This window comes from Solanum verrucosum, unplaced genomic scaffold (genome assembly GCF_900185275.1).
Source record: "Solanum verrucosum unplaced genomic scaffold, falcon-dt-bn FXZP01000252.1, whole genome shotgun sequence".
NCBI lineage: Eukaryota > Viridiplantae > Streptophyta > Magnoliopsida > Solanales > Solanaceae > Solanum > Solanum verrucosum.
In genome coordinates this window covers 1,140,277-1,168,212 of record NW_026019988.1, presented here as the reverse complement: position 1 = coordinate 1,168,212, position 27,936 = coordinate 1,140,277, and the positions used below count along the sequence as shown (strand labels likewise).

At 37.5% G+C, this 27,936-nt stretch overlaps 1 protein-coding gene across 1 annotated transcript; it reads left to right on the top strand.

The window, feature by feature from the left end:
• Positions 1-10: 10 nt before the first annotated feature.
• LOC125819068 (insulin-degrading enzyme-like 1, peroxisomal) lies at positions 11-27,936 on the top strand. Its single transcript, XM_049498580.1, has 26 exons — positions 11-372; positions 472-547; positions 1,617-1,684; positions 11,388-11,479; positions 11,553-11,626; positions 11,737-11,780; positions 12,370-12,421; positions 13,281-13,403; positions 13,489-13,601; positions 14,383-14,545; positions 14,986-15,078; positions 15,257-15,342; positions 18,374-18,460; positions 20,741-20,844; positions 21,799-21,901; positions 22,017-22,112; positions 22,190-22,379; positions 22,552-22,613; positions 22,896-23,000; positions 24,153-24,354; positions 24,438-24,646; positions 25,264-25,388; positions 25,507-25,558; positions 25,656-25,742; positions 26,591-26,713; positions 27,418-27,936. The coding sequence occupies exons 1-26, from the start codon at positions 244-246 to the stop codon at positions 27,685-27,687; spliced, it is 2,928 nt and encodes a 975-aa protein (XP_049354537.1). The 5' UTR covers positions 11-243; the 3' UTR covers positions 27,688-27,936.

The following is a 27,936-nucleotide window of genomic DNA, read 5'->3' as shown; positions in this document are numbered from 1 at the left end:
CAACATTTGCAGGCTAAGTTTGCACACTTTATAACATGCAAGACTAAACAAGTCTCACTCTATCAATATTAGGAAAATTTCTCTATAATTGCACGTTTTATTGATCCAAGTTGAAATTTTGAACTTACCCTTTACTTTCTTTTGCTGTATTTCAGTGATTCTTGAAATACCCATTTGAGATTTTGGACTTAAATCGTGTTTTTTGAGCTATTGAGATTTGGGGTTGTTTAATTTTGCGAGAAAATGGCTGTGGGCAAAGCAAATGAACCTGTAGAGATCTTTAAGGCTCGTTCAGATAAGAGGGAGTATAGAAGAATAGTTCTTCAGAACTCTCTTGAAGTTCTACTAATCAGTGATCCTGAAACAGACAAGGTGAGTTGTTTTTGTGAACTTTTTTTTTTAATTTGAGAAAATTTATGAATTTATTGAGTAGGGTTGTTTTATAAATGTTTTTGTATGTTGTTGGATCAGTGTGCTGCTTCTATGGAGGTGTCAGTGGGGTATTACAGTGATCCTAAGGGTCTTGAAGGCCTTGCTCATTTTCTTGGTAAGTAAGCTAGTGCATTGACTGTAGGTCTTGAAGCAAGGACAAAGCTGCTTTTTATTTTTTGGGAAAAAGGACAAATATACCCCTGAACTATCGTAAATGGTATGCAAATACCTTCCGTCATACTTTTGGGACATTAGTGCCCCTGTTGTGTAAAAACTAGAGCATATATGCCCTTCACTCTAACGGAAGACTAAATATGGACACGTGGCGCAATTTTATCCGTCGATAAATGTCGGATTGATTGATAAGATTATGACACGTGTATGTCCGTTAGTGTAAAGGTACATATGCTCTAGTTTTTGGACGGCAGGGGCACCAATGTCTCAAAAGTATGACGAAGGGTATTTGCATACCATTTACGATAGTTCGGGGTATATTTGTCCTTTTTCCCTTATTTTGTTATTAATGATTGTGGTGTCCTGACCGGCTTGCGAGTAACCGTATACCTGTTACCTCCCACCAGATCAGCTCAACTACTAGTGTTTATCTTGGCGTAATTGGTAAAGTTGTTCTCATGTGGCCAAAAGGTCATGAGTTCAAGCTGAGATGTAGGGTAATGTTGCGTAGAATAGACCCTTGTGGTCCTAGTGCACCCGGATCGATTTTTTAAAATTTCTACTGTTTCTTTTCTCCAATATTTTCACTATTGTATCTACTGTATTTCCTTTCCTACTGATTTTGATATGCTTTATTTGAGCTGAGGTCTATCAGTAACAGCCTCTCTACCTTCACAAGGTAGGGGTAAGGACGTAAGGTTGCATGCACACCACCCTCTCTAGACCCCACCTGAGTGACTACAATGGGTATGTTGTTTCTTGTAGCTTTGGTTCTATGCACCAGTATTCTGCCAACCTGGAAGGTGGTGGTTTCTTGGAGGGGTGGGAATTTTAACTTCTCTTAATGTGCAGCTGATGTGTTTTTGGTTAATTTCATGATCTTATTTCTTTAGTTTTTGTGAGTTCATTGCACCCTTTGCAATGTATTCCATTTTACTGTATGCTACTTCAGTTTCACTTTCTTCCACGAGGCAAAAGTGCACACTGATTCATAATGTGTTAAACTGCAGAACATATGCTGTTTTATGCAAGTGAGAAGTATCCTGTGGAGAATAGTTACTCAAAGTACATCACCCAGGTATCTTCTTTTATCTTATTAGCAATTATAATTTACTTTTTTCCTACTCATGTAAAATAGTTTGCCCCTTCTTCCCACCGCTTACCCTTGCAATCTATCTTCTCTTCAGGACTGTTGAGAGCTGATTATTGTTTGTGTTCGTATTTTTTATGTTGGGATACAACTTTGATCCTTTTTAGGAGTTCTTTTATTGAGCCTCGATGGTGATACATGGTGGTAGTTTAACTATTTGCATATTCTTCAGTCGTTAATTTGTTAATTCAAGGTGACTTCTCCACTCCGAAATTTGAGGGGAAGGTTAGAATGTGTTGAAAAGTCATCACCAACTTAATATCCAAGACATGTCGAAGAAGAATCTAAAATATGCAGGAGTTGTAAAGAAATGAAGGAAGATCTCTTGAATGAGTGTTCTAGAGAGAGAAGACTAGAAATATTCCAGAAAGGGAAGTTCTAGAAGTGAGTAGTTAAAGGAACATTTTAGAATAGAGAAGAAATACCTTTAGTTAGATTCTTGCATCACCAGGTCACCACCCATAAATAGAGGTGGTTCATTTGAGATGTGTGTCCGCTCAAGTAAAGATTGAGTGCTCAAGCAAGAAGAGAGTGATCGAGAGAACTATAAGAGAACAAAGAGAGTTGCTAGAGTGTGAGGGCAAGAAAAATTGAGTGTAAGAATTATAAGATCGAAGCGGGTCTTTACCTTGCAATAATAAAATTCAAGTTGTGAACAATGGTGCAAAATAATTCTCAACAGAATGTTAATATGAAATGTTGTCTCGCATCTGAAGAAAGTATTGTGTGTATTCACTAAACTATTTACAGGAATTTGTGGTGTAAGTCACTTCACCTTGCCTTGTCAAAAATAAATAAATTGTGGCGAAAGTCACTGGTCTAATGCATGGCTGCAAATAAATTGTGGCAAAAGTCACTGGTCTAATGCATTGCTGCAATCTCTTCTGTTATTTTTCATGTAGAAGCTGAGCCCCAATAAGTGAAGAGATTGGGAATGCATAGACAACTATGCGGGCGGAGGTTATAGATGATTTATGCAAATACACATAATAGATTCTTAAGATGTGGGACAATATATCTAATCTGACATTCCAACATCAAGCAAGCAACTACACCCTAGTACCAAATCAGTTATGATCGGCCTTATGAATCCTCTACATTATTCCTCTCTATTCAGATCTACTACATTCCTATACAGTGTTTTGGAAGGCGAGAGGAGGCAAAAAGCGATGAGGGCCCGTTCATTGAGGTGAGAAGTGATGTGCTTGCCTTTTTGAAGTGAAACGTCAATTAATACAAAAAAAATTAAATATTAAATTTGCATATATAAATAACCAAAAACTCAATAGCAATAACATATTAAGCAAAACTAATTAAGTTATTATGCAACTAAATCCAAATAAATGCTAAAAGAAAAAAAACTGCGAAAAAATGCAGAAAATAGATATTGTTGCTGGAAAGCAGAAGAGAAAGAAGAAAGAAAGAAGTAAATGAACTCTCACTTCAACTTGTCTCATCTAAACGGAAAATAGATATTGTTGCTGGAAAACAGAGAACGAAGGAGAGAGAAATTGCGCAGGGTAGTCCGACTCTGACCAAAAAAACCTAGCTCTCAAATTGTAATTAAAAGTGAAGCTTCGCCTTGCCTCGCCATATATGCTTTTCAGATCACTTCTTGCCTCATAGGAAAAAGGTGATGTTTGTATGCTTCACCTCTCCTCATGCTTAAGCGCTAAGTCGAGCGCCTTTCACAACATTGTGCCAATACTAAATAGTTTTCCTTATTCTAACAAATTATAAGGCATGTAATCTTTGCATGTACATAATATACCATTACCCCAACCTAAATTCAGAATAGAAATAAGTATTTCCTACTTAGAATAGAAATAAGAATAGGAATAGGAATAGGAATAAGAATAGGAATCCTAGTTGGAAAAGGATTCCAATGTAGTGTCTATAAATAGGGTCTCAATGTAACTATTTAGATACACAATTCAATAATATTTTTCGTATATATTTCTCACATGGTATCAGAGCATTGGTGAGAACAAACAAGTCACCGTATGTCTATGTCAATTTCCGGTGACTGTTGGGTCTGATTTTGTTATACTTTTTTCTTTCTGTGGGTGTTGTGCGAAAACCAACACCACCACGAGGCTCGGAAAGCCCCCGCGACCAAACCCCAGCCAAAACCACCGGAAAACACCACCCCACGCGCTCTCACGCGCCTATCGGAGGTGGCAGTTTCCGGCGAGATCTGTCTCACGCGCCGGCGCGTGAGGGCTTTTCTGATCATATTTTTTTGAGATTTTTTTGACAGTTGGGGTCGTCCAGCCAATCCGACCAGGCCCATACTGTTTTTGACCAGATCCGATCGCCGGAATTAGAGTTCCAGCTATTTCCAGGCAGTTTCCGGCGACTTTTCTTCGAGATTTGAATTTTCCGAGACAAATTTAGCATAATGTCTTTTGGGTGTGATGTTTTTGGTTCCAAAAATATGGGGATTGGAAGTTCTAGCCCTATAATCACTTCAGAACTTTTATTGGGAAGTTCAAACTATTTATCTTGGGCTTCCTCGGTTGAGTTGTGGTGCAAGGGTCAAGGTGTCCAAGATCACTTAACGAACAAGGCTTATGAGGTAGATGTAAAGGCAAAGACTAGTGAGGAAGATGCAAAAGCCAAAGCACAATGGGAGAAAGTAGATGCTCAATTATGTAGTCTCCTATGGCGTTCTATTGATTTCAAGTTGATGCCCTTGTTTCGCCCATTCCAGACGTGTTATACAGTTTGGGAAAAGGCTCGTGCTTTATACACTAATGACATATCTCGATTCTATGATGTGATATCTCGATTGACCAACTTAAAGAAACAAGAATCCGATATGTCTACTTACTTAGGACAGGTACAGGCAGTCATGGAGGAATTTGACACATTAATGCCAGTTACTACGAATGTGGAAAAACAACAAGAACACAGACAAACATTGTTTCTAGATCTTACTCTTGCTGGACTTCCTCCTGATCATGATTCTGTACGTGATCAGATTTTAGCTAGCCCTACAGTTCCTACAATCGATGAATTATTCTCTCGTCTCCTTCGTCTTGCGGCACCTCCCAGTCACAAGGTAGTTTCATCACCCACTGTTGACTCATCTATTCTTGCATCTCAAACCTTTGAAAAGCGTACATATCAATCTATGGAGAATCGGCGAGGAGGAGGACGTTTTAGGAAACCTCGATCCAAGTGTAGTCATTGTCATAAGCCTGGACACACTCGTGATATATGTTATATTTTGCATGGTCCACCACCCAGTTATGATCCTATTGTTCTAAAGGAATATAATGAGTTCCTTCGAAATCGCGCAAGTAAACAGACATCTCCACCAGTAGCATATGGTGCTCAACCTAATCAACCATCCAATAATGCTCATATTGCTCAGACAGAATATGATGAGTTCCTTCAGTATCGTGCAAATAAGCAAACGTCTCCACAAGTAGTTTCGGTTGCACAACTTGATGTCTCTGTTGCGGGTAATTCTTTTGCTTGTGTGTCGCAATCTAGTACTCTTGGAACATGGGTCATGGACTCTGGGGCTTCTGATCATATCTCTGGTAATAAATCACTTTTATCCGATATTGTTTATTCACAATCTCTTCCAGCTATTACTTTAGCCAATGGGATCCAAACCAAACCAAAAGGGGTTGGAAAAGCCAAACCCCTATCTTCTGTCACCCTAGACTCTGTTCTTTATGTCCCTGGTTCTCCTTTTAATCTAGCATCTGTTAGTCGTTTGACGAAAGCCCTACATTGTAGCATAACTTTTTTCGATGATTTTTTTCTCATGCAGGACCGCAGTACGGGACAGATGATTGGAACAGGACATGAATCACAAGGCCTTTACTATCTTACCTCTTCAAATTCCTTAGCAGCATGCTCCGTTACAGATTCCCCAGATTTAATTCACAAACGTTTGGGACATCCGAGTCTATCCAAACTGCAAAAGATGGTGCCTAGTTTGTCTAGTTTATCCACATTAGATTGTGAGTCGTGTCAACTTGGGAAACACACTCGTGCTACGTTTTCTCGTAGTACTGAGGGTCGTTCAGAGTCTATTTTTTCATTAGTTCATTCTGATATTTGGGGTCCTAGTAGAGTCAGTTCCACCTTAGGATTTCGTTATTTTGTTAGTTTCATTGATGATTATTCAAAATGTACTTGGGTTTTCTTAATGAAAGATCGTTCTGAGTTATTTTCTATTTTCAAAAGTTTCTTTGCTGAAATACAAAATCAGTTTGGTGTTTCTATTCGTACTTTTCGTAGTGATAATGCCTTAGAATACTTATCCTCCCAATTTCGGGAGTTTATGACTCACCAAGGCATTATTCACCAGACTACTTGTCCATACACCCCTCAACAAAATGGTGTAGCTGAAAGAAAAAATCGGCATCTTATTGAGACCGCTCGTACTCTTCTCCTTGAATCCAATGTTCCATTGCGTTTTTGGGGAGATGCAGTTCTTACGTCTTGTTATTTGATAAATAGAATGCCCTCTTCTTCTATTCAGAATCAGGTTCCCCATTCCATACTGTTTCCTCAGTCACATCTCTAACCTATCCCTCCTCGTGTCTTTGGGAGCACATGCTTCGTTCATAACTTAGCCCCAGGAAAAGATAAATTAGCTCCTCGTGCCCTCAAATGTGTCTTTCTTGGTTACTCTCGAGTCCAAAAAGGGTATCGTTGTTATTCACATGATCTTCATCGATACCTTATGTCTGCTGATGTTACATTTTTTGAGTCTCAGCCTTACTATACATCTTCTGATCATCCTGATGTCTCTATGGTCTTACCCATACCTCAGGTTTTACCTGTGCCAACCTTTGTGGAATCTACGGTTACTTCTACATCTCCAGTTGTAGTGCCACCACTACTAACTTATCATCGCCGTCCACGTCCAACCCTAGTCCCAGATGATTCATGTCATGCGCCAGACCCTGCTCCTACTGCGGACTTGCCTCCTCCTAGCCAACCGCTTGCACTTCAAAAAGGTATACGATCCACTCGAAATACTAACCCACATTATACCTTCTTAAGTTATCATCGTCTATCATCACCCCATTATGCATTTGTGTCGTCTTTGTCCTCTATTTCCATTCCTAAGACTACAGGTGAAGCACTTTCTCATTCTGGATGGAGGCAGGCTATGGTTGATGAGATGTCTGCTTTACATAAGAGTGGTACTTGGGAGCTTGTCTCCCTTCCTGCAGGTAAATCTACTGTTGGTTGTCGTTGGGTTTATGCAGTCAAAATTGGTCCAGACGGTCAGGTTGATCGACTTAAGGCTCGCCTTGTTGCCAAAGGGTATACTCAGATATTTGGGCTAGATTATAGTGACACTTTCGCTCCTGTGGCTAAAATTGCATCTGTTCGTCTTTTTCTATCTATGGCTGCCGTTCGTCATTGGCCTCTTCATCAGTTGGACATTAAGAATGCTTTTCTGCATGGTGATTTTGAGGAAGAAGTCTATATGGAGCAACCACCTGGTTTTGTTGCTCAGGGGGAGTCTAGTAGCCTTGTATGTCGATTGCGCAGGTCACTCTATGGTCTAAAACAGTCTCCTCGAGCTTGGTTCGGGAAGTTCAGCACAGTAATTCAGGAGTTTGGCATGACTCGTAGTGGAGCTGATCACTCTGTGTTTTATCGGCATTCTGCACCAAGTCGATGTATCTATTTGGTTGTTTACGTTGATGATATTGTTATCACCGGTAATGATCAAGATGGTATCACCGATTTGAAGCAACATCTCTTTAAGCACTTCCAAACTAAAGACCTTGGCAGATTGAAGTATTTTCTAGGTATTGAGGTTGCTCAGTCTAGATCAGGTATTGTTATTTCTCAGCGCAAGTATGCCTTAGACATTCTTGAGGAGACAGGGATGATGGGATGTAGACCTGTTGACACTCCTATGGATCCGAATGTTAAACTTCTTCCAGGACAGGGGGAGCCACTTAGTAATCCTGAAAGGTATAGACGACTTGTTGGAAAGTTGAATTATCTCACAGTGACTAGACCTGACATCTCTTTTCCTGTGAGTGTTGTAAGTCAGTTTATGACTTCCCCTTGTGATAGTCATTGGGAAGCAGTTGTTCGTATTCTGCGATATATAAAGTCAGCTCCCGGTAAAGGACTACTCTTTGAGGATCAAGGCCATGAGCATATCATTGGATATACAGACGCTGATTGGGCAGGATCACCCTCTGACAGACGTTCGACATCCGGATATTGTGTTTTAGTAGGAGGTAATTTGGTGTCGTGGAAGAGCAAGAAACAGAATGTGGTTGCTCGATCTAGTGCAGAATCAGAATATCGAGCAATGGCGACAACAACTTGTGAGCTAGTTTGGATCAAACAGTTGCTGGGAGAACTAAAATTTGGCAAAGTTGATAAGATGGAACTTGTGTGTGATAATCAAGCGGCTCTTCATATCGCATCAAATCCAGTGTTTCATGAAAGGACTAAGCACATTGAGATTGACTGTCACTTTGTCAGAGAAAAGATACTCTCGGGAGATATTGTTACGAAATTTGTGAAGTCAAATGATCAGCTTGCAGATATCTTCACCAAGTCCCTCACATGTCCTCGTATTAATTACATCTGTAACAAGCTAGGTACATATGATTTGTATGCACCAGCTTGAGGGGGAGTGTTAGAATAGAAATAAGTATTTCCTACTTAGAATAGAAATAAGAATAGGAATAGGAATAGGAATAAGAATAGGAATCCTAGTTGGAAAAGGATTCCAATGTAGTGTCTATAAATAGGGTCTCAATGTAACTATTTAGATACACAATTCAATAATATTTTTCGTATATATTTCTCACAATACCATTACCCCAACCTAAATTCAGAATTCAGAACGCTATGTACTTCATATTCCTAGTAGCAATGACACAATCATATCACTAGCTAGGTAATCAATGAACAAAGCACACTTCTTATTGGTGAATTGGCAATTCAAAGTTCTACTATAAGGGATTGAATTAGAATCTCTAAGATCTTAGCAAAGATCCAATCAAATCAATATTAGCTTGTTTCTTGATTAAGTTTTATGATAAATTATGTTATTTGCAAATGATGTAGTTTTGATTAATGAGACTTGCAACAGAGTTAACTCTAAGTTAGACGTTTGGAGATAGACCCTTGAGTTTAAACGCTTGAGGTTGAGCATGATCAAGACTAAATCCTTGGAGTGCAAGTTCAGTGATGTGACGCATGAGGCTGATGTGGAAGTGAGACTTAATACACAGGTCATCCAAAAGAGAGGTAGTTTCAAGCATCTTGGGTCAATTATCCAGGGAAATGGAGAGATTGACAAGGATGTCACTCACCATATTGGTGCAGGGTGGATGAAATGGAGGCTCGCATTTGGAGTCTTGTGCGATAAGAAGGTGTCACATAGACTTAAAGGCAAGTTGTACAAAGTGATAGTTAGACCATCTATGCTGTATTGGTGGAGAGTGTTGGTCAGTCAAGAACTCTTACATTCAGAAGATGAAAGTGGTGGAGATGAGGATGTTGTGATGAATGTGTTGATATACTAGGAGAGATAAAATTAGAAATAAGGATATCCGAGACAAGTTGGGGGTTACTTGTGGGAAGCGAGATTGAGATGGTTCGGGTATGTGATGAGGAGATGCATGGATGTCCCCGTGCAGAGGTGTAAGAGGTTTATTATGGATGAATTTGGGAGAGGTAAAGGTAGATCAAAGAAGTACTGGGAAGAGGTAATTAGATAGGATATGACGCAGCTGTAGCTTACTGAAGACATGACCTTAGATAGAAAGGTGTGGAGGACACAAATTAGGGTAAAAGATTAGTAGGTAGGAGTGCGTCCATACTAGTAGGTAGGAGCACTTTGTCTTGTTGCCCTTACTAGTAGTCGTAGGACTATTCTTGTAGTTTCTTGTTCTTCAATTTCTATGACTACCTATTATTTCGTGTAGTTTGTTTGTAAGATTATTTTGCTGTAGTACTATTCTGGTCCTTGCTGTTGTTTTTGTTACTATCTATTGTCAATTGTGTTTTTCATTAATTCATTTCCTAGACTGTTTTTGCCTTGCGCCGGGGGTCTATCGGAAACAACCTCTCTACCTCACCTCCGAGGTAGAGATAAAGTTTGTTATACCATCCCCAGGCCCCACTCTGTGGTTACACTGGGTATTTTATTGGTTATATACTAGGTTACCTATAAAAAAAGTATTATGATACTGGATGAAGATCATATAGAATATCAGCAATGGGGTACCAATTGACATCAAATGCATGTTGTATGCAACTGTGTTTTACTTCTTCTCTTTTGTTAATAGATGCACACAGTTTGTTGAGCATGGAAAATTTTATTATAATTATGGTGGTAGAAGAAGAAATTATTAAATAATTGTTGGAGTGTATTTGCGGCAGTACCAACTTGGTCCTGAATGTGTTTCATTTGGACTGTAAGTTTCTAGTTATTTCTCCTGTATTCAATAAAATGTCTGTTCTATATAATCTTCACTACGATGTCCTAGCTTAATTTGGATTTTAAACCAGTGTGAAGAGGAGGTTATATATTGATGAACTCCCTTTGTCCCATTTTACATTTTATATGACATTCTCTGTTTTAGGTTGTCTTGGAAAAGATTAACAAATTGCTTCTGGAAAATTACGTTTTCTTATCTTTTTTAGCTTCACTCTCCTCGCACTAGTCCTTGTTTATATTTAAATGTTATTTGACAATTGTAAGTCTATGAATGCCTAGCAATGAGGTAAAATAGTGGTTGTGATGTAAAAAAATTGTTTGGACATTTAAAGAAGATGAACATAGGGTCTAAACATATGAGTTGTCTCTTAGATATGAAGACATTCTTTGTCATAATTCAATAGGCCAAATAAATTGGCGACCGCTAAAGTTTCCACCACCTTCCATATAGACCCCTCAATTGAGGTTGTTTCCTATTAAATACCTACCGTACGTGAAAAATGTACCTTTTAGACCTTAAACAGACAATCAGTCAAAATTGCATTAATACTCTATATTTTTGGTGTAAAGAAGAGGGTATAGATGATGTAGATCAGTTAGTAGATTTCCTAGGCTCTTTGTAATCATGACTACTTCGCCTTGGAATATTTTTGTTTGGTTGCCAGCATACCCTCATTGCTGATGAATACAACTTTACCATTCTCAAAAAAAAAAAAAAAACAGACAATCGGTCAAAATTTTGGAGTGCATGTATTTCACATGTGAATGATGTGGCAAAGTGACAAATGAAACGAGACATGTGGCACTTGGGCCCAAATAATTATAAAGAATGAATCTTGAGCAAAAAGAAATGTATTTTCACACAATCCTGATTCCCCCCCTCCCCGATTCGATCTACCACCACCCAAGAGAACCACCATGGCCAATTGGATGTTACTGGTTTCTTTGTATTAATGGCAATGGGGGAGGGTGTAGGAAAATGGGTGGAGCTTGGTGTTAAGCAGGTGTTTTTGCTTTCATTGTCAGTGGAAACAATCAACAAACAATTCTTAAAAAAAGAAGAAGAAAGAATACCTGCTAGTGCTTTTACATCTTAATGAAGTTTTGTATGAATTTCCCTTGAGGTAACTGTCTTATAGAGTTTAATTTCCTTCTCATTCTTGATTATTAATTCAGCACGGAGGTTCCACCAATGCCTTTACATCTTCTGAGCGCACCAACTTTTACTTCGATATCAATGCAGATTGTTTTGAAGAAGCATTGGACAGGTATGGATTTAATTTCTCCTTATTATCTTTGAAAGAGTATCTATGAAATGTCTTATGGTGTTTCATTATATAGATTTGCGCAGTTTTTCGTCAAACCATTGATGTCACCTGATGCTACAACAAGGGAAATAAAAGCTGTTGATTCTGGTTAGGCTTCATAATTTATGCATGTTGATGCATTCAGTCCCGTAAACATTAACAACTGCTGATTGCTCTTTCTTGTTGTGTTCCTGTGGCAACTTGCTGAGTCATCTCAGAGAACCAAAACAACCTATTATCCGATGGTCACAGAGTGTACCAGGTATTTTTATGGACTCATAAGCCAGCTTTAGGCTTCCTTTGGTACTTGTGATGATTCCTTAATGACAGAGATAGACGAAGTTGAACTGTGTGATCTCATCAGTTCAAAGATTAAACTATTAGAGAGGGGATATTGTCATTTATTTTTTTTAGGTCTTCACACACCCTTTTGTGTACGAGCATGATTCTATCATTAGGGACAAGAAATATTCTTCTAGTGGATGGCGGTTTGGCTTGAGTGCAGGACCTCTTGCCTACTCAGATACCATATTGAATTGTGTGATCACATGTCTAACAACTTAAGTTATTGGTGAGGGACCTTTTTATTTATTTACTTTAGGTCTGCAACAATGTATAGGATTACCTGGTCCTTTATCCTCAATAAGGATGTGCTGAATATTGTTCTAAGATTTTTTGATTTCTGAACTTGTTCCATGCTATGACTGTTTCTCTCTCTTATCTTGTGTATCTTGAGATTGTACGTTTGTTACATACCTGTTAGAGCCGTGTTGTTTACACTTCCAAATTTTGTTTTTATATCTTTTGGAGTAAAGAACACCCTTCTTCATTTTGCATTACTTTCTGTGCAGCTTCAGAAACATCTGAGCTCAAAAGATCATCCATACCACAAATTTGGCACAGGTTTGTTATTCTATGTGTAATGTCTTCCATTTGACTTGACTACATGGCTTGCAATCTAATTTTGGCTTACCTTAAATCCCTGTTTAGCTAACTTGTCTAGTGTCTACTGCTGCACCCTTCTCTGATTTGTCCTTTTCAGAACATCAATGCTGTAAATGCAGTATCTTTGGGTTTCAAATAAGCCTGAGTCTTGAACTAATTTTACTTAAACACTTATTTTGGATAAATAATTTTATAGACAAAAAGAAGTCTTACTCTTTCAACACTAGTAGACCCTCTACCTCTTATTCCCTGCTTTACTATACTATAAGATACAACATTATGAGGATTGTGTGATTTCATTATTTCCCCACATAACTAAAAGGAACTATACTTTTGGGTTAGGTCGTAAAGTTTACAGATCCATTTTAGTGCAATCTATTGTGAATAAATTTTCTATCTTATTGATAAAAAGAAAAGTTCGGTTGAAATATTTCACTCCTTTGTTTCAATCAATTCATTATTTTGGTTATCAAAAAACAATAATTCACTACTTCATAGCCTATTTTGCTATCATTGATATTGAAACTACTTGCCTGGCCAATCAAACAAGTATTAAGAACTCCCTATATTCTCAGTTTCTCTTCTGGAACTGAGAGCACCTCTACATTTCCTTCTTCTTTGCTGCATACTCTCAGTAACATTGACAATTTTGCCACTTATCTGTAGGTCATATTATCCAGTATCATCTTTTGGGCTTTAGTGACTTTGTCATTGCTTTCGTGATATTACTTTTCTGTATTGGAGAGAACAGGAGGTTACTCTATCTCTGTTGCACATTGTTTCTTTTGACACTTGTAAACATTTGATTCTTGCACAGGTAATTGGGATACCCTGGAGGTGCGGCCAAAAGCAAGAGGGTTGAATACAAGGGAGAAGCTTCTCAAATTTTATAAAGAAAATTATTCAGCCAACTTAATGCATTTGGTTGTTTATTCAAAAGGTAGCCGGTTGATTTCTCTTTTCTTCCCTATAAATTATTATTGTGGAATATCATCTATACTAATTTTCTCTTCTAAAACACTCAGATTGCCTTGATAAAGCTCAGACACTGGTACAGGGCATATTCCAAGAAGTTCCAAATACCAATAGAAGTTACTCCCCTGTTACTGATCAGCCATGCAAATCAGAACATCTTCAGGTGCTCAAATAGGTGTAGAGATCATAAATTTGACACAAAAGTTCAAAAATAAGGGCTATGTTCTAGCGAATCTCTTTTCTCTTGCCCCTTTTGTGTTGGCTGGATTGAAAGGTGTTTTTTTTGTGGTACAAAGATTAGCGGCAAGACAAGGAAGGGAGAATGTGTTTATGATATGGGGTCTTACGATTGATAATTTTTACTGTGCTTATGATTTATCAGATAGATTTTGGAATTTGTGAGAAATGAATGGTTTTTCCTGTACATGCATTTGATTTTATCTGAACCATACTTTCAGAGAAGAGAGCTAAACTTCTGATTGTTTCCTACCACCACTTATCATCCTTCGAGATCAAGCTTAATTGGCTTTGGTGGACAACGCATGAAAGAAACTGAGCCCTTTCCTTGTGTCCATGTACTTGTGATGCAATAAGATGTCACCTAAGCTTAACAAAGCACTCAATTGTCATATATTATATACTCGGCACTGAGTTGACATATCAGATATATTCTGTACGTTTTTTAATAGAAGCTCCTGCTGGATTATTCCAAGACCTGCTACTCCTTAATCTCAAAGAGAAGTCTTATTGATGAAGCATGAATTATGCCAAATTTTCTAGGAGTGGGTTGAATCTTCCCATTTTCAGTTTTCATTTTTCATTTTGGGTAGGGGTGTCAGAAATGCGCTAATAATCTATGTTCTTCTCTCTTCTATTGCATTCTCTTTATTATTACAAAGGCATTGTTGTCCTATGCCTATGATTCTGTACTCTTTGTTACACAGATTCTAGTCAGAGCTGTTCCAATAAAACAAGGTCATAGTTTGAGGCTCGAGTGGCCAATTATTCCAGACTTAACTCATTACAAGGAAGGGCCTTCACTCTATTTGAGTCACTTGATTGGACATGAAGGAGAAGGATCCTTGTTTTATATCTTAAAGAAGTTAGGTGAGTTCTCAACATAATCGTTAGAAATTCTGATTCTATTCCACCAGACATTTGTTATGAGGCACTTATGGAGCCCTTGAGTTCAATTGCAACAATATGCAAAAATAGTGAAAACACATAAGTATGTTGTTTACAAGTAATTGAGTGGTTGAGATATTTTCATCAATTCTATCCAAGGTAACCATGCAGGAGGTTGCGTATAGTATGCCATCAGCAATAACTATTGCTCTAAAGAACGAAAATGTTTTTTATCTACCATGATAAGTAGCTAGAGGATTGATGTAATGTTAATTACATCTGATAATCCAACCTCTCTCTCTCTCTATTACTCTGGAAGTGGGGCACACGTTGAAGTTAGAATTCCTTGTTAGTTGTTAGGACTCAACTCTCCAGACTGTTTCTAAGTACTTAATGCTGTTTATCTCTGCAAATTATTGCAGGTTGGGCAACAAGCTTATCGGCTGGAGAGTCAGGCGGCGGTCATCACTTCTCCTTTTTTGAAGTTTATATTAGTCTGACTGATGCTGGGCATGGTTAGTTCCCTCATGTCCCCCCCTCCCCCCCCCCCCCCCCCCCCCCAAACCCGTTCACGCCCTTATGTGGACAGTAATTCAATGGAAATGTGTTTGTCGTAACCCTCCATTTTTTCTGGAATTTACCTTCTATCAGGAAGTCTACTACACTGACCTTCATGTCACAATAATATTTCAGACCATTTTGAGGATGTTGTGGCACTGGTGTTCAAATATATTCACCTTCTGCGACAAGCTGGTGCCCGCAAATGGATATTTGATGAGGTTGTTGAAATTTTTTTTGTATCAAACACAAAAGTGTTTATTGTTGTTTACAGCAGAACAATATACCTTCAAGGTTAGAGGAAGATTTATTGATGAAACATCGAAAACATACATAGCAAATTAAATTTCCTCAGTGATCTCTGCCTCTTCCTCCAATTAAATCCGCATATGTTCCTCAAAATTGGCTTCACTTTAAAGTGCATCTAGAAGTAAATACGTTGGGGAGAAAAATCACAGAGTTTACTTGTCATGTCACAATTAGCTTATGTTCCCAATTTATAAATCTAAAGAGAGCATGATAAAACACAGAATCTACAGAAGGAGAGGATTTACTTTATGTAGTCGGTGTTAGTTCTGTAAGATTATACTGAATCTGTAAGACCTCACTTGTTTGAAGTTTATATGGGCATGTTATCTGAATATATATGCAGCTCAGTGGGTGATACCTGGCAATCTGCAGCAAGCTTGATCAGCTAGCAGGGACAGAGACCAAAGAAATTTAGAGACAGAATTGGAGAAAATACCTTAGTATATTTTGGGCCGTTCAAATAGAAAAAACTCACAGATATTTTGAGGGAAAAGGTGAACCCATATCATATGTAAAGCCTAGATATTGTCAAAATTTGTACTTCTGGTTCTGGTGTAGAGTGAATTCACCTATGTAAGTTTCTCATAGCCAATCTCCAGCCTAGAGAATGGATGATGGTTGTCATAAGCACTAAACGGCTTCTTGAAGGGGGGGCGGGGTGTACACCTAATGAATATGTGAGCATATTCATAAACGGATAAACCTGATAACTATGCTTACTCATGATAGTTTCAGGCTGTAAATGTGCAAGGTATTTTTTTGTAAATTGTTGATTTGATCAACAGTGTGTTGGATGCCTTACCAACATACATGATGTCTGTTTTCCCATCCCTAGCTAGTGTAATCAATAGAATAGAGGTACTCAGAACCTTCTTTTGGCAAGGAAATGAAGAGAAGAGGAACTATCATCTTGTCAAATGGGAAGAAATGAACATAAGCAAGAAGATTGGGGGTGTGAGCGTCAGAAACATGAAGTTTCAGAACCAAAGCCTTATGATGAAGTGGTTATGGAAGTTTGCATCTGCTGAGAACTCATTGTGGAAGGAAGTGATTGCTGCAAAATATGGAATGAGGGATAAGTGGATGACAACAGAGGTAGCCTTTCTATATGGGTCTAGTGTATGGAGATCTATCAGTGATCTATGGGATCTGGTGCTAGAAAGATCATACTGTAAGGTGGGAAATGTAAGGTGGGAAATGGCAGAAAGGTGGCTTTCTGGATGGACAAATGGTGTGGATAAGTTCCACTAAGACAAAGGTTTCCTGACCTCTACAACCTATGTCAAATGCAACAAGCAACTGTAGCAAAATTATGGAATGATCAGGGATGGAATTTGCACTTCAGGAGAAACTCAAATGCTTGGGAGATGTGTAGAATAGCAGAGTTTTTGGTCACCCTAGCACAATTCAGTAACCTGTCTGAGGAAGAGGATTCACTGATATGGAATGTGGGGAGCAAAGGGTGTTTCACTATTAACTCAGCATATGAAGATTTGAACATAGTTGGCATTGAGGAAATAGAATGGCCTTGGAAGATGATATGGAAAACTAAGATACCCTATAAAGTAAATTGTTTTACTTGGTTGTTAGCTAAGGAGGCAGTTTTGACACATGAGAACTTGAACAAAAGAGGTTTTCACTTGTGTTCCAGGTGCTTTTTGTGTGAACAGCAAGGAGAGACAGTCAACCATCTCTTCGTACACTGCAAGTGTACAAACCAGCTGTGGCAAATGTTCACCAATATGAGAGAGATCAAATGGGTGAAACCAGGAAGGATCAAACAGGTTTTGAAGTGCTGGAATAGGGATGTAAATGCAGTAAGAAAGGAGGAGAGATGGAAGATTGTTCCATCATGTATATGGTGGACAGTATCGCTAGAGAGGAACCAGAGATGTTTTGAAGGAAAGCAGAAAAACATATAAAGATTTAAGCTTAATTGTTTAGCTTTGTATTATTTTTGGTGTAAACAAGTAGTCTTAGATAGCTCAGAAGTAATCAGCACAACTATAGACTAGTTGTAACTTGGTAGATATAGGATCCTATGTAAATTACAACACTTTTGGAGGGGAACTACACTTTTGAGGTAGATAGACTAACTGTTACTTTAATAAATAAAAAACCTAGAGATAAGCAAAAAAATTCTGCTGAAAATAACAAACTCCTAAAGTCTCGAAAATACTATTTATTCAAAATTCAAATAGAAATCAACTCCTACATACTAGGTCTAACTAGTTGACTGGGTCTAACTAGTTCCTTAGTTTCTTGTGCTTCGATTTTTGTTATAATTTGTTGTTTCTTGAACTTCTACAATCATATTATTTTGTTGTAGGTACTGTCTTGTTACTAGATGTTGTTTTTGTTACTATCTGTTATTTCTTGTACTGCTATTATTTATTTTTCTGGACTGCTTTGGACTATTTTCCCTTGAGGAGGGGTCTATCGGAAACAACCCCTCTACCTCTGAGGTAGAGGTAAGATTTGCATACACTCTACCCTCCCAGACCCCACATTGTGGAATCATGCTAGGTATGTTGTTGTATAGATTCCAAGTGATTGTTGGTATTTCGAGATAATTTTCTTCCATGTGATTTTAAGTTTACATTATCTCCTTTCAACATCTTCAATTACCATGGTTTCACATCTTCAAACTTTGCATTTAGGATTCAACATAGGACATGACCAAACCTTCTCAAAATTCAAGTCGAGAGATCAATTAATCTAGTCACATAATAGATTACATAAAAACTCTATTGTTTTTCCATATTCCTAAATGGATATTGTTCAATGATTGAATAGGAAGTTTTCATCTTTTTATAAAGGTATTGTTCATCACTTTATTTATTTGCATATTTTGTTTGATGAATTGGCTTCATTAAAAGTTATATGTACAAATGTTCGTTCTTTAGTCAAAGTTTCTAGCTCACATATATTTTAAACATGCAGCTTTCTGCTATATCTGAAACTAATTTCCATTATCAAGACAAGAGTTCTCCCATCGGTTATGTGGTATATGTTGCATCGAATATGCAGGTACATTCACAATCGTATTCCTGCATTTGGTGTTGATTCATTTTTATGGTTGCTTTTGACGACTCATTGATTCTTTTTATCTTGTTTTTTTCTTCATGCAACTGATATTTTATGAATAAAATGGTCCTAGAATGCTAGAACCAAAAATAGCTCTAGAAGTATAGATTTTTTACAATTCCATCACATATCCAACTCCTAAAATGGTAGATGTTCAATGGCGAGCAATCGAATGATGGGCATACTTCCATTGCTATACATAGGAAATAACAAGTGATATCAATTTTATTTTATTTTTGACAAAGGTAACAGTTTTGTGTATTAATCTTCAGCACTAAAGGCTGGGATCCCAAATTTACATCATGGAGCTACATACAGTTGAGTGTACTCCTTATGATCGCTAATCCCAAAAGTTTTTGTTGACTCTGGAACGCTTCCCCAACCATTCTTTTTTCCCTCATGGTAGAAATGACAGGTCAACGGTTCGAATCCCACTGTCTACATACAAGTATTTTATCTGTCGGAAATAATCTCTCTACCCCACAGAGGTAGGGGTAAGGTCTACATACATCCTACCCTCCCTAGAGTCCCAGACTCCACTTGTGTGATTATACTGGGTATGTTGTTGTTGGTGGTGGTGGAAATGACGAAGAGCTTCTGGAAAGTGGTCGGCATAGCTATCTCCCTACCAGTGTTATCTCCAAATGTACTCCTCTCCTCCTTCTACCTTAGATTTTTTGTTCTTTGAGAATTTTCTCCATCCTCCCATGATTTGCTTCCATAAAGCAGATTCATATGAAGTTAATATGCCAGTACACCTAGAAGTCTTTAACTCCCAATTCCTTCATCTTCAAATAGAAAGTAACCTTCTCTAATTATGACAATGTGGATAAATCTCTTCCTTTCCATTCCACAGAAAATTCAAGAATTCAGAACTCCTAATGAAAAGGGGTCAGATAAAGAGTATAGTAAGCAAAATCATATGAAAAGAAGGGGGTTGAGGGTGTTCTCGTCTATTATTGTTGTTAGCTTAGTGAAGAAAGGCATAAGGTAGGTTAATAAATTAGAGAGTACACTCGATTAAGGTTATCTTTCCTTCTTCTGACAGAGTTTCCTAGTGAACCTTATCGACAACAAGGCTTATTGTTTAATCTTCATGAGTGGACCCCATTGGTAGTCTCAGGAACGTAGCCAGAAGATCAATGGCTTTGCCTGCTACCACCCTTGTCATGTCATCCGCTTCCTGAATCTCTTCCAGAGGAAAGAGTTCACCCTTGCAAACATTAATTGTCAAACCAGAGATTGCCTGAAACCATAATAACAACGAAGTAAACATATTGGTAATGGAACCTTCTTCAAAAAAGTCTAAAGGGTAAGCTAGCGAGTCCCCTTTTTTTTGCTTTTTCTGCAATAGAGGAAATTTCCATTGGACTAGTTAAAAGACTTAGATAGCACACCGGGTTTACATAAGAAAAAGTTCATGTACAGAAAAGAGATTAGATTAGTCATTGCATCTAGGAGCCTCCCGCTTCGGTACCATCTTTTTTACCAGCTGAGCTGCCCTGTCAACCTTTTGTGGCACTTGCTTCCTAGCTAGAACTCACACGGTGCAAACATCATAAATGAGAACTAAGCATAGTCTAACTCCCTAGCGCACAGGGCAAGAATAAACTACTTCACTCAAGAGAGAAATTGTTGAGTGAGTGATCTGGCCTAGCCTTTCATTGATGGATATGTCTTCAAAAAACCCCGACCTCAGTAGAAAACGAATGGCAAGGCTCTCATTTACACTAGCATAGAGTTAGCCAATGCTTAATTCCTAGATACCATCATTGCTTCTTCTCTGGAGAAAGAAGTTCACGACTCGTGGGCCTTCTACCTCCGATTGAATAGCGAGTCAATCATAGTCCATATTCCATTATTGGATAAGTACTACCAATCCATCTTAATTGAAATGTTTTCATCAAAGTCAAACCAAAGAACTATGTTTCTTTCCTTCGAGGCCCCGGGATAAAGATACAATTTTTATGCAAAACCCCTTGATTGGGAAGTTGATTCTTGTCTTCATCACAACAGCTTTCAGGCTTAAGGCATTTGTCTTCACAGATTCTCTCAGTCTTTCTCTTATTCTCATAGTATAGATAGTTGAGATAACTTGATATGATTGTGGTCAGGTATACACTCTATAAATTCATTTTATACACCAGTTTGCCATTCTAATAATAATTTTTTTATGGACTTAACAAAAGAATAAGAACTGTGTATATTTGTATCAATTTCCAGTTTTACCCGCCGATAGATTGGTTGGTTGGGTCATCTTTACCTTCAAGGTTCAGTCCAGACATAATTGAAGCAGTTCTAAATGATCTCACACCACAAAATGTCAGGTGAGTTGGCCTCCATGTAGACAATTATATATTTTTGAACTATTGTTTATGCAAATAGGTACTTGCATTACTAGCTTCTCGATGATTTCAAAATCCAACCCTTACAATATCTTTTTGACTATGTTATTCTTTTTCTAGTCAAGCTTTTTACTATGTCCATTGGATGACATTGGAAGTCTAATGACTCTAGTCCTGATAGTGGTGGGCTCAATTTTAACTATTGCTGCATAGAAGTCAGGTTCTCATGACCTCTAATGAAGACAATTGTTTTGCATCATGGACTTGGCTTTGGTTGGATTCATGTCTTTGACATGACAAGAACCCGGTACAGTTGAGGAATTCATTTTGGACAGGGTCATAGTTTGTTGGGTACTCCTTCAGGGAACATAGAGAGTGAAGAAACAGAAATGACTCTGAATGACAAGCAAAAAAGTCTGGTTATGCAATTGCGTTTCCTCTTTTTCTTTCGGTAGAGCAGGGCAGGATGGAAAATGTTGATTGGGTGAAGAGAAAGGGACTGATGGTGTCTGTTGTCAGTGGCTCAGACTCTTATGGGCATCTGTGTGTTCTCTTACTGCTGTTGGGCTCATTTAACACGAAAAAAGGCTCATTTAACACCAAAGATCAATTATACAATAATTGGGACTTTATACTTATGAATCGCTTTTCTTAATGAAAAGTGAGATCGTTTTAGGCTGCCAAACTATTACATCATTAAATATCATAAAATCATGGAAAAATATTTCCTAGTCATTCCTCTGAATCCATGGCAGCTATCCGGATAATACGGATAAATAAAAATACAGAAATTGTGTGTTAGAATTTCCGGCATCAGATAGTGTGTTCCACATGTATCATTTGCATAAATAGTACTGAATTATGATGGTGTCATATATCATTACACTGTAGCTAAATCTTTTGGGAGTGCCTCTCACAAAAAAGTATTTCCAACAGAATCTTTTGGGTTTCAACAAAATTTGACGGTAATACAGACTCAATGGAGCCTTGGTATGAAACTGCATATTCACTAGAGAAAATAACAAGCTCCGTGATTGAGGTGCGCAGTCAGTTATCTGTAAATACTGATGCTTTTTATTTGGTGGAGATTTGGCATTGAAATATTGCTTAAGTCAATATTGATCGGTACGATGGCACTTCTTTGAATGTTACAGCAATGGATGGAGAAGGCTCCTGATGGAAATTTACATCTACCTGTTCCTAATATGTTTATTCCTACCGATTTGTCCATTAAAACCGTCTCGAACAAGGTATTACTAACAACGAAACCTCATTTCACATGCTTTCACTTTATAAAATTCCTGAAATGTTTTTCCCTTCAATACAGATGAATTTTCCGGTGTTGTTAAGGAAATCCCCTTACTCAAGGTTATGGTACAAGCCGGATACATTATTCTCCATGCCTAAGGGATACTGTATAATAGATTTCATCTGTCCCCAATCTAGAAGTTCCCCTGAATCAGCTGTTCTTACCTGCATTTTCGTACGGTTGCTGAAGGACTATCTAAATGATTATGGCAAGTATCAAAGACTAAGATATCATGTTTCTTTGTATGTTACCTTTGTGAAAATGTGCAAGGACCTAACAATCTAAAAAAAATTCCAAGGACTTTTTGACAGTTGAAATACTGATCAATTAATTCACTGGAAAATCCGCTTTACTCAACTAATCTACTTTGCATCTTTCAGCCTATGATGCCGAGATTGCTGGTCTCGGTTATTGGATAAGTGGTCACTGTAGTGGTTTCGAGGTATTTATCTTGCACATGCATCATCATCATGAATGGAATTCTCTAAGCAATAATACAACTTATCAAAGTTAATCTTCACAAAACTCTCTCCTAACTTCCGTGTTTTCAATTTAAAGAAAAACATAATTATTTGGTTGGAATATCGTGTAGGGTTTTTTTCTTGGTTGCACTTTGGGAAAGCATTATGCTCATTCGGCTTAAGATTATTGTCATTTTTTCCTATCCCATGTGCATCATTTTTTAGACATTGTACCCTCCCACTTTGATCTTCTTCCCTTTCAGGTTACTGTGTCTGGATATAATCATAAAATGAGGATCTTACTAGAAAAAGTTATTGATAGGATTACCAATTTCAAAGTTGAGCCTGACAGATTCTTTGTTATCAAGGTAAGGGTTTATTGTCATCCCTTACAATTTCTTTCAAGTCTTGTCGTTCAAGTGGATTCACTGATTGAAGACCAGATTGTTTGATGGTAATTGCTGCATCTAACTGTATCTGAAATGAATTGCTCCTGTCGGGGGTTCACAAGCGTGCTATATCTCGGCCTGCTTCAAATAGTGGGCCACATTTTTACATAAGATTCTAAGGATCTAGGCCTGCTTAAGATATGTACGACATTTTCACTTTTGATTTGAGGAACTTGAACTCTGTCAAGACATTTTATATTCATATCATAGGGTTAGGGATATTTTCTTTGTATTCTTTACTTGTTATGGACATTCAGCTTGTATTGTCAACACTTACATCAAAGAGTGCATTCTTGGCTTGCTTGGCACAAATATGTCTCAGACAATACTGTTTCCATTTTTGTGCTGGTTTACCAAAAATTATTTCCTGTTTAATTAGTTTGTTGTGTGTTTGTATATTAAAGAAACATCAACATGGAGCAATATTTACTCTAATTCTGATCTTTGTAACTGCAACTGAATGATTGAGCCACTGCAATTCCCAGTCAGCTTTGCTTACAATAATTTTAGTATATTGTCATGACAAGATTTGCATTAGTTGAGTTGTGTTACCCCTCCAAAAAAAAGGACTTCTACTGTTTGAAAAACTCTCGTATTGATGTGGTCTTAAACTTATGACTATTACAACATTTGGGGTCTCTTCAGTACTATAATAAATTCTACATTTAGGTATTCAAAAACACTAAAAACTAAATGAAATGCATGATAACTTCTTTATGATTTTGGGCAAAGCATACTTTTTGGGTTAGATATAGCATATAGTGCCTAATCTTTTTTATTCTAATAGTTACGGCTGCTTAACTTGACATGATTTAGTTAATAATAATGTAGTAATCCTTGAATGGTAAAAGACGTAGGTTGAGAAAGAAGGATAACGTGAGGGAGTAATAACACTTAGGAGGCAGATTTTAGTTACCCCGTATACCTTATTGTAAGTCCAGGAATATTAAACATAGAGTAAATTAGATAAGGAAAGGAAAATGGAACAATTGTGATTGCAGTTTGCTAACATTTTGAATCCAAAGCCATGGACTGATAATTCCTTCTCACGGACTCCTTTTTATCTTATAGGAGTTGTTCCTAAAGCAATATCAAAACGTCAAGTTTCAACAGCCATACGAGCAAGCTTTGTACTACTGCTCATTAATACTTAGGGAACACTCATGGTCATGGAATGATGAAATTGAAGTTCTTACTAATCTTGAAATTGAAGACCTTGTTAAATTTTATCCTCTGCTTCTATCAAGGACATTTCTGGAGTGCTACATAGCAGGTTCTCTTTTCTTCCCTACTAGACTTCTCTAGGATTTTTGTCAGCTGTGTAGCATATTCACTCTTTTGATTATCCCTTTTCAGGAAACATCGACTCAAAGGAAGCGGTTTCAATGATCCAGCACGTTGAAGATGCTTTGTACAAGGGTTCCCAGCCTCTATCTCGGGCCCTATTTGCGTCTGAGCATTCGTCAAGTAGAATTATAAATCTTGAAGAGAGCAAGAATTACTTCTATGCTGCAGAGGGCCTAAATACATCTGATGAAAATTCTGCTCTTGTCCATTACATTCAGGTACATGTGAAGTTACAACTCTTGTTCTTTTTTTCAATGTCATTTTTGTAGTAGTATCATATATATGACTGGATGCCCTATGGGAAAAGTCATATTCTTCTCCAAAGGCTTATTTTTATACCTCTAACAACAACAACATACCCAGTGTAATCCCACAAGTGCAGTTTGGGGAGGTTAGGGTGTATGCTGACCTTATCCCTACCTTTACCCATTATACCCCTTATATATGGGGTTTCCCTTTTGTTTAGCAATTAACTCCTACTTGTACAGAACAAGTATTGTTAGAACAGTCAAATAGAAATAGCAAGAATTGAATGATCAAAACTGGTAGGAGCTTTTAAAGAATTTAAAACCTGAAATGTTTATAATCACAGAACCAATTTTTTTTTAAAAAAATTTGGTCATTCTACTGACTTGTGGCTAGACAAATAATTTGTTTGTACTTAAGAAGAAGCTGTCAAAAGTTTATAATGAACAAAATGTGAAACCTTTCCTAGTGAACAACTTTAATCTGCTTGATATCTTATTTTTATAAGTTGGCTCTTAATGAGTTCGGCCATCTTTCTTAAGTTGGCTCTTTGGAAGGATCTGATACAAAAGCAAACTAAATTATGCAGGTGCATTCAGATGAATACATCAAGAATGTAAAACTGCAGCTATTTGCTCTGATAGCCAAACAACCAGCTTTTGACCAGCTTAGATCTGTTGAGCAGCTTGGTTACATTACATCACTTTCACGGACGTATGCCAACACTTCTCATTTTAATACTCTATGAATGTCTCAACTCTTGGGAGACATGTGGTACATCTACTAAATTTTGTTTCACTGCTGAAACCAATGTAATGTTGTTAAACTGTAGGAGCGATGCTGGTGTTCGTGGACTGCAGCTTATAGTTCAATCATCAGTCAAGGTAAATACATCATATCTTCTGTATGTAAGCCAACGAAGAAATATTATAAAAATCCTTTTACTTCAGTATGAGAGACTAATGGTTAGCCACAATGCAGGATCCTAGATATATCGAGTCGCGATTCCAGGCTTTTCTCAAGACGTTGGAAACTCAGCTTCATGACATGTCAGATGATGAGTTTAAGGTCAATTATTGAACCTCCTTTTGAGATTTTCATTCAGAATTGTTTCGAATCTCCAGAAGGCAAAAACAAAAACTGGATAATTTCTTCTCATCTGCTTGAGCCTTGGTAGGCAGAGTCCAGTACTAATCTAGTTGCACACAAGTTGAATTGGACACTGCAATTATAAAAAGAACTATACCAGAACAACAACAATAACACAATGGGATCATTGTGACCACTCTCAGGAAAGTAATATTACGAGAAGTATCTATACGGAAACATCTTAAGATGAACATCATAAAATACCCAGAGAATAAAGGTAAAAAGTTTGAGAGGGTAGGCAAAGTCAATATGAAAAATATTTGCTATGAGAGCATTGGAAAGAACTACTTATCATAAGGAACGCGGTTTATACGAGGGAGCATAAATTGTGACACTTCAATCGGTAAAAATTAGAGGTGTGCTTAGTTTAGATACTGTTTGATAGTGTCATAACATCTTCATCACGATGCACTTAGTAACCCTGCAAGTGAAATATATTTGGCTGACTGTTCTTGTACTTAACAATCATTTGTTGCTTTTTCTGAGGATAGAAATAATGTGATGTATCTGCTATCCTGATCTTCTGGTACTCAGAAAATTGACAAGTCTATGTGGCTTCATACATCAGCTTCTTTAAATGCCTTTCTTCTATTAGCATCACTGAAATAATAAACCCGGTCAGTAACAAAGCAATAAAGTCAAATCAAATAATGGTGCTGAATAAAATGTTAGGTTGATGTGAAGCTTATTAATTATTTCCACTTGTCTGCAATCTTAAATATTTTGCCTCATCTACTAAGATTTTGATTTTATCATATACAATGCAGAAAAAAGTCAATGCACTTATTGATATTAAGCTTGAGAAGTTTAAAAACTTACCGGAGGAAACTAATTTTTTCTGGTGGGAAATTTCTAGTGGCACCCTCAGATTTGATAGAATTGAAAATGAGGTATGGGCTTTCTTTTATTCATATCAAGCCAGTTTTTATTTCCGTGAATTGAATTGACAGGTAAAAGGAGATTATTGTACGTCTTTCCTTCTCCCTTTCCGGGAGGGGGAGGATAATTGGTATGGGTGGTGGGTGTTTGGCACCTTTGGGTCAAACTAAAGGGATATAAAGAAGAAAGAACTCTTCCAAGTCTTTCTTACGAGATGTTGACTCCTTGATGGAATATAATTCTTGATTTCTTCCCATCGACCTAAGCCTTGGGTAGGCAAAGGTGCTGGTGGATAGTCAAGGTGCATGAAAGTAGGCATGAACGCCTCTATTATAAAAAATGTGCTTGCTTTCTGAAATGCTGAATAAACCAGTAAAAGGTACTATGGCTCATTGTTCCCTGAAAGTTGATGATCTTCCTTTTTAGTTTCTGGGAGTTCTTAAGGTACTATTTGGCAGGCTTTATTTAAGCTGAGGGTCTATAAGAAACAACCTCTCTATCTCTATGAGGTAGTGGTAAGGTTTGCGTACACTCTATCCTCCCAAGACCACACTTGTGAGATTACACTGGGTATGTTGTTGTTGTTGTTGTTGAGAGTTCGTAAGATAGGATAATTACTTCATTGACGTGCTTTCTCTCTGAAACAAGCATTTCAACTTTGACTTATATACTACCAGATATGATGGGATAGTGCTAATTAACATTCATGAATCAGGTTGCAGCACTGAAGCAGATAACCAAAACGGACCTGATCAATTTCTTTAACGAATATGTGAACGTTGGCGCTCCTAAACGGAAGTCATTAAGCTTACAAGTCTTTGGAAGCTCACATTCTTCTGAATTCAAGTCGGAGAAAGTCGATCCAGTTGAACCAAACGTCGTCCAGATTGAAGATATATTCTGTTTCAGGAGATCTCGCCCTCTTCACCATTCATTGAAGGGAGACTTGGTCCATTTGAAAGCTCATGATGTTGATCATCAGTGAAGTTTACAGTACAGGAAAATAAAACCAAGAGATGGAGATATTTAGTTGAACACTGTATTCTGAAGTGACTTGTTCACTATAGACATAGCTATTACTCCTTGTACAGTGCAAATATAAACTGTTAAAAAGGAAATGAAACAAACTCTTTTGCTTCAGAGACCGGAGTTCAAATCCCCGACAAAGAAAAAACACTAGGTGATTTTTTCCGTTGTTAAAAAGGAAATGAAATGAACCCTTCTTATTATAGCA

Excerpts from the sequence above, each read along its gene's own strand:
- LOC125819068 (XM_049498580.1), top strand. The coding sequence starts at position 244 with ATGGCTGTGGGCAAAGCAAATGAACCTGTAGAGATCTTTAAGGCTCGT. Across the intron at positions 11,480-11,552 it reads TTTGAAGAAGCATTGGACAG|ATTTGCGCAGTTTTTCGTCA; the intron begins GTATGGATTTAA and ends TTCATTATATAG. Across the intron at positions 13,602-14,382 it reads GCAAATCAGAACATCTTCAG|ATTCTAGTCAGAGCTGTTCC; the intron begins GTGCTCAAATAG and ends TTTGTTACACAG.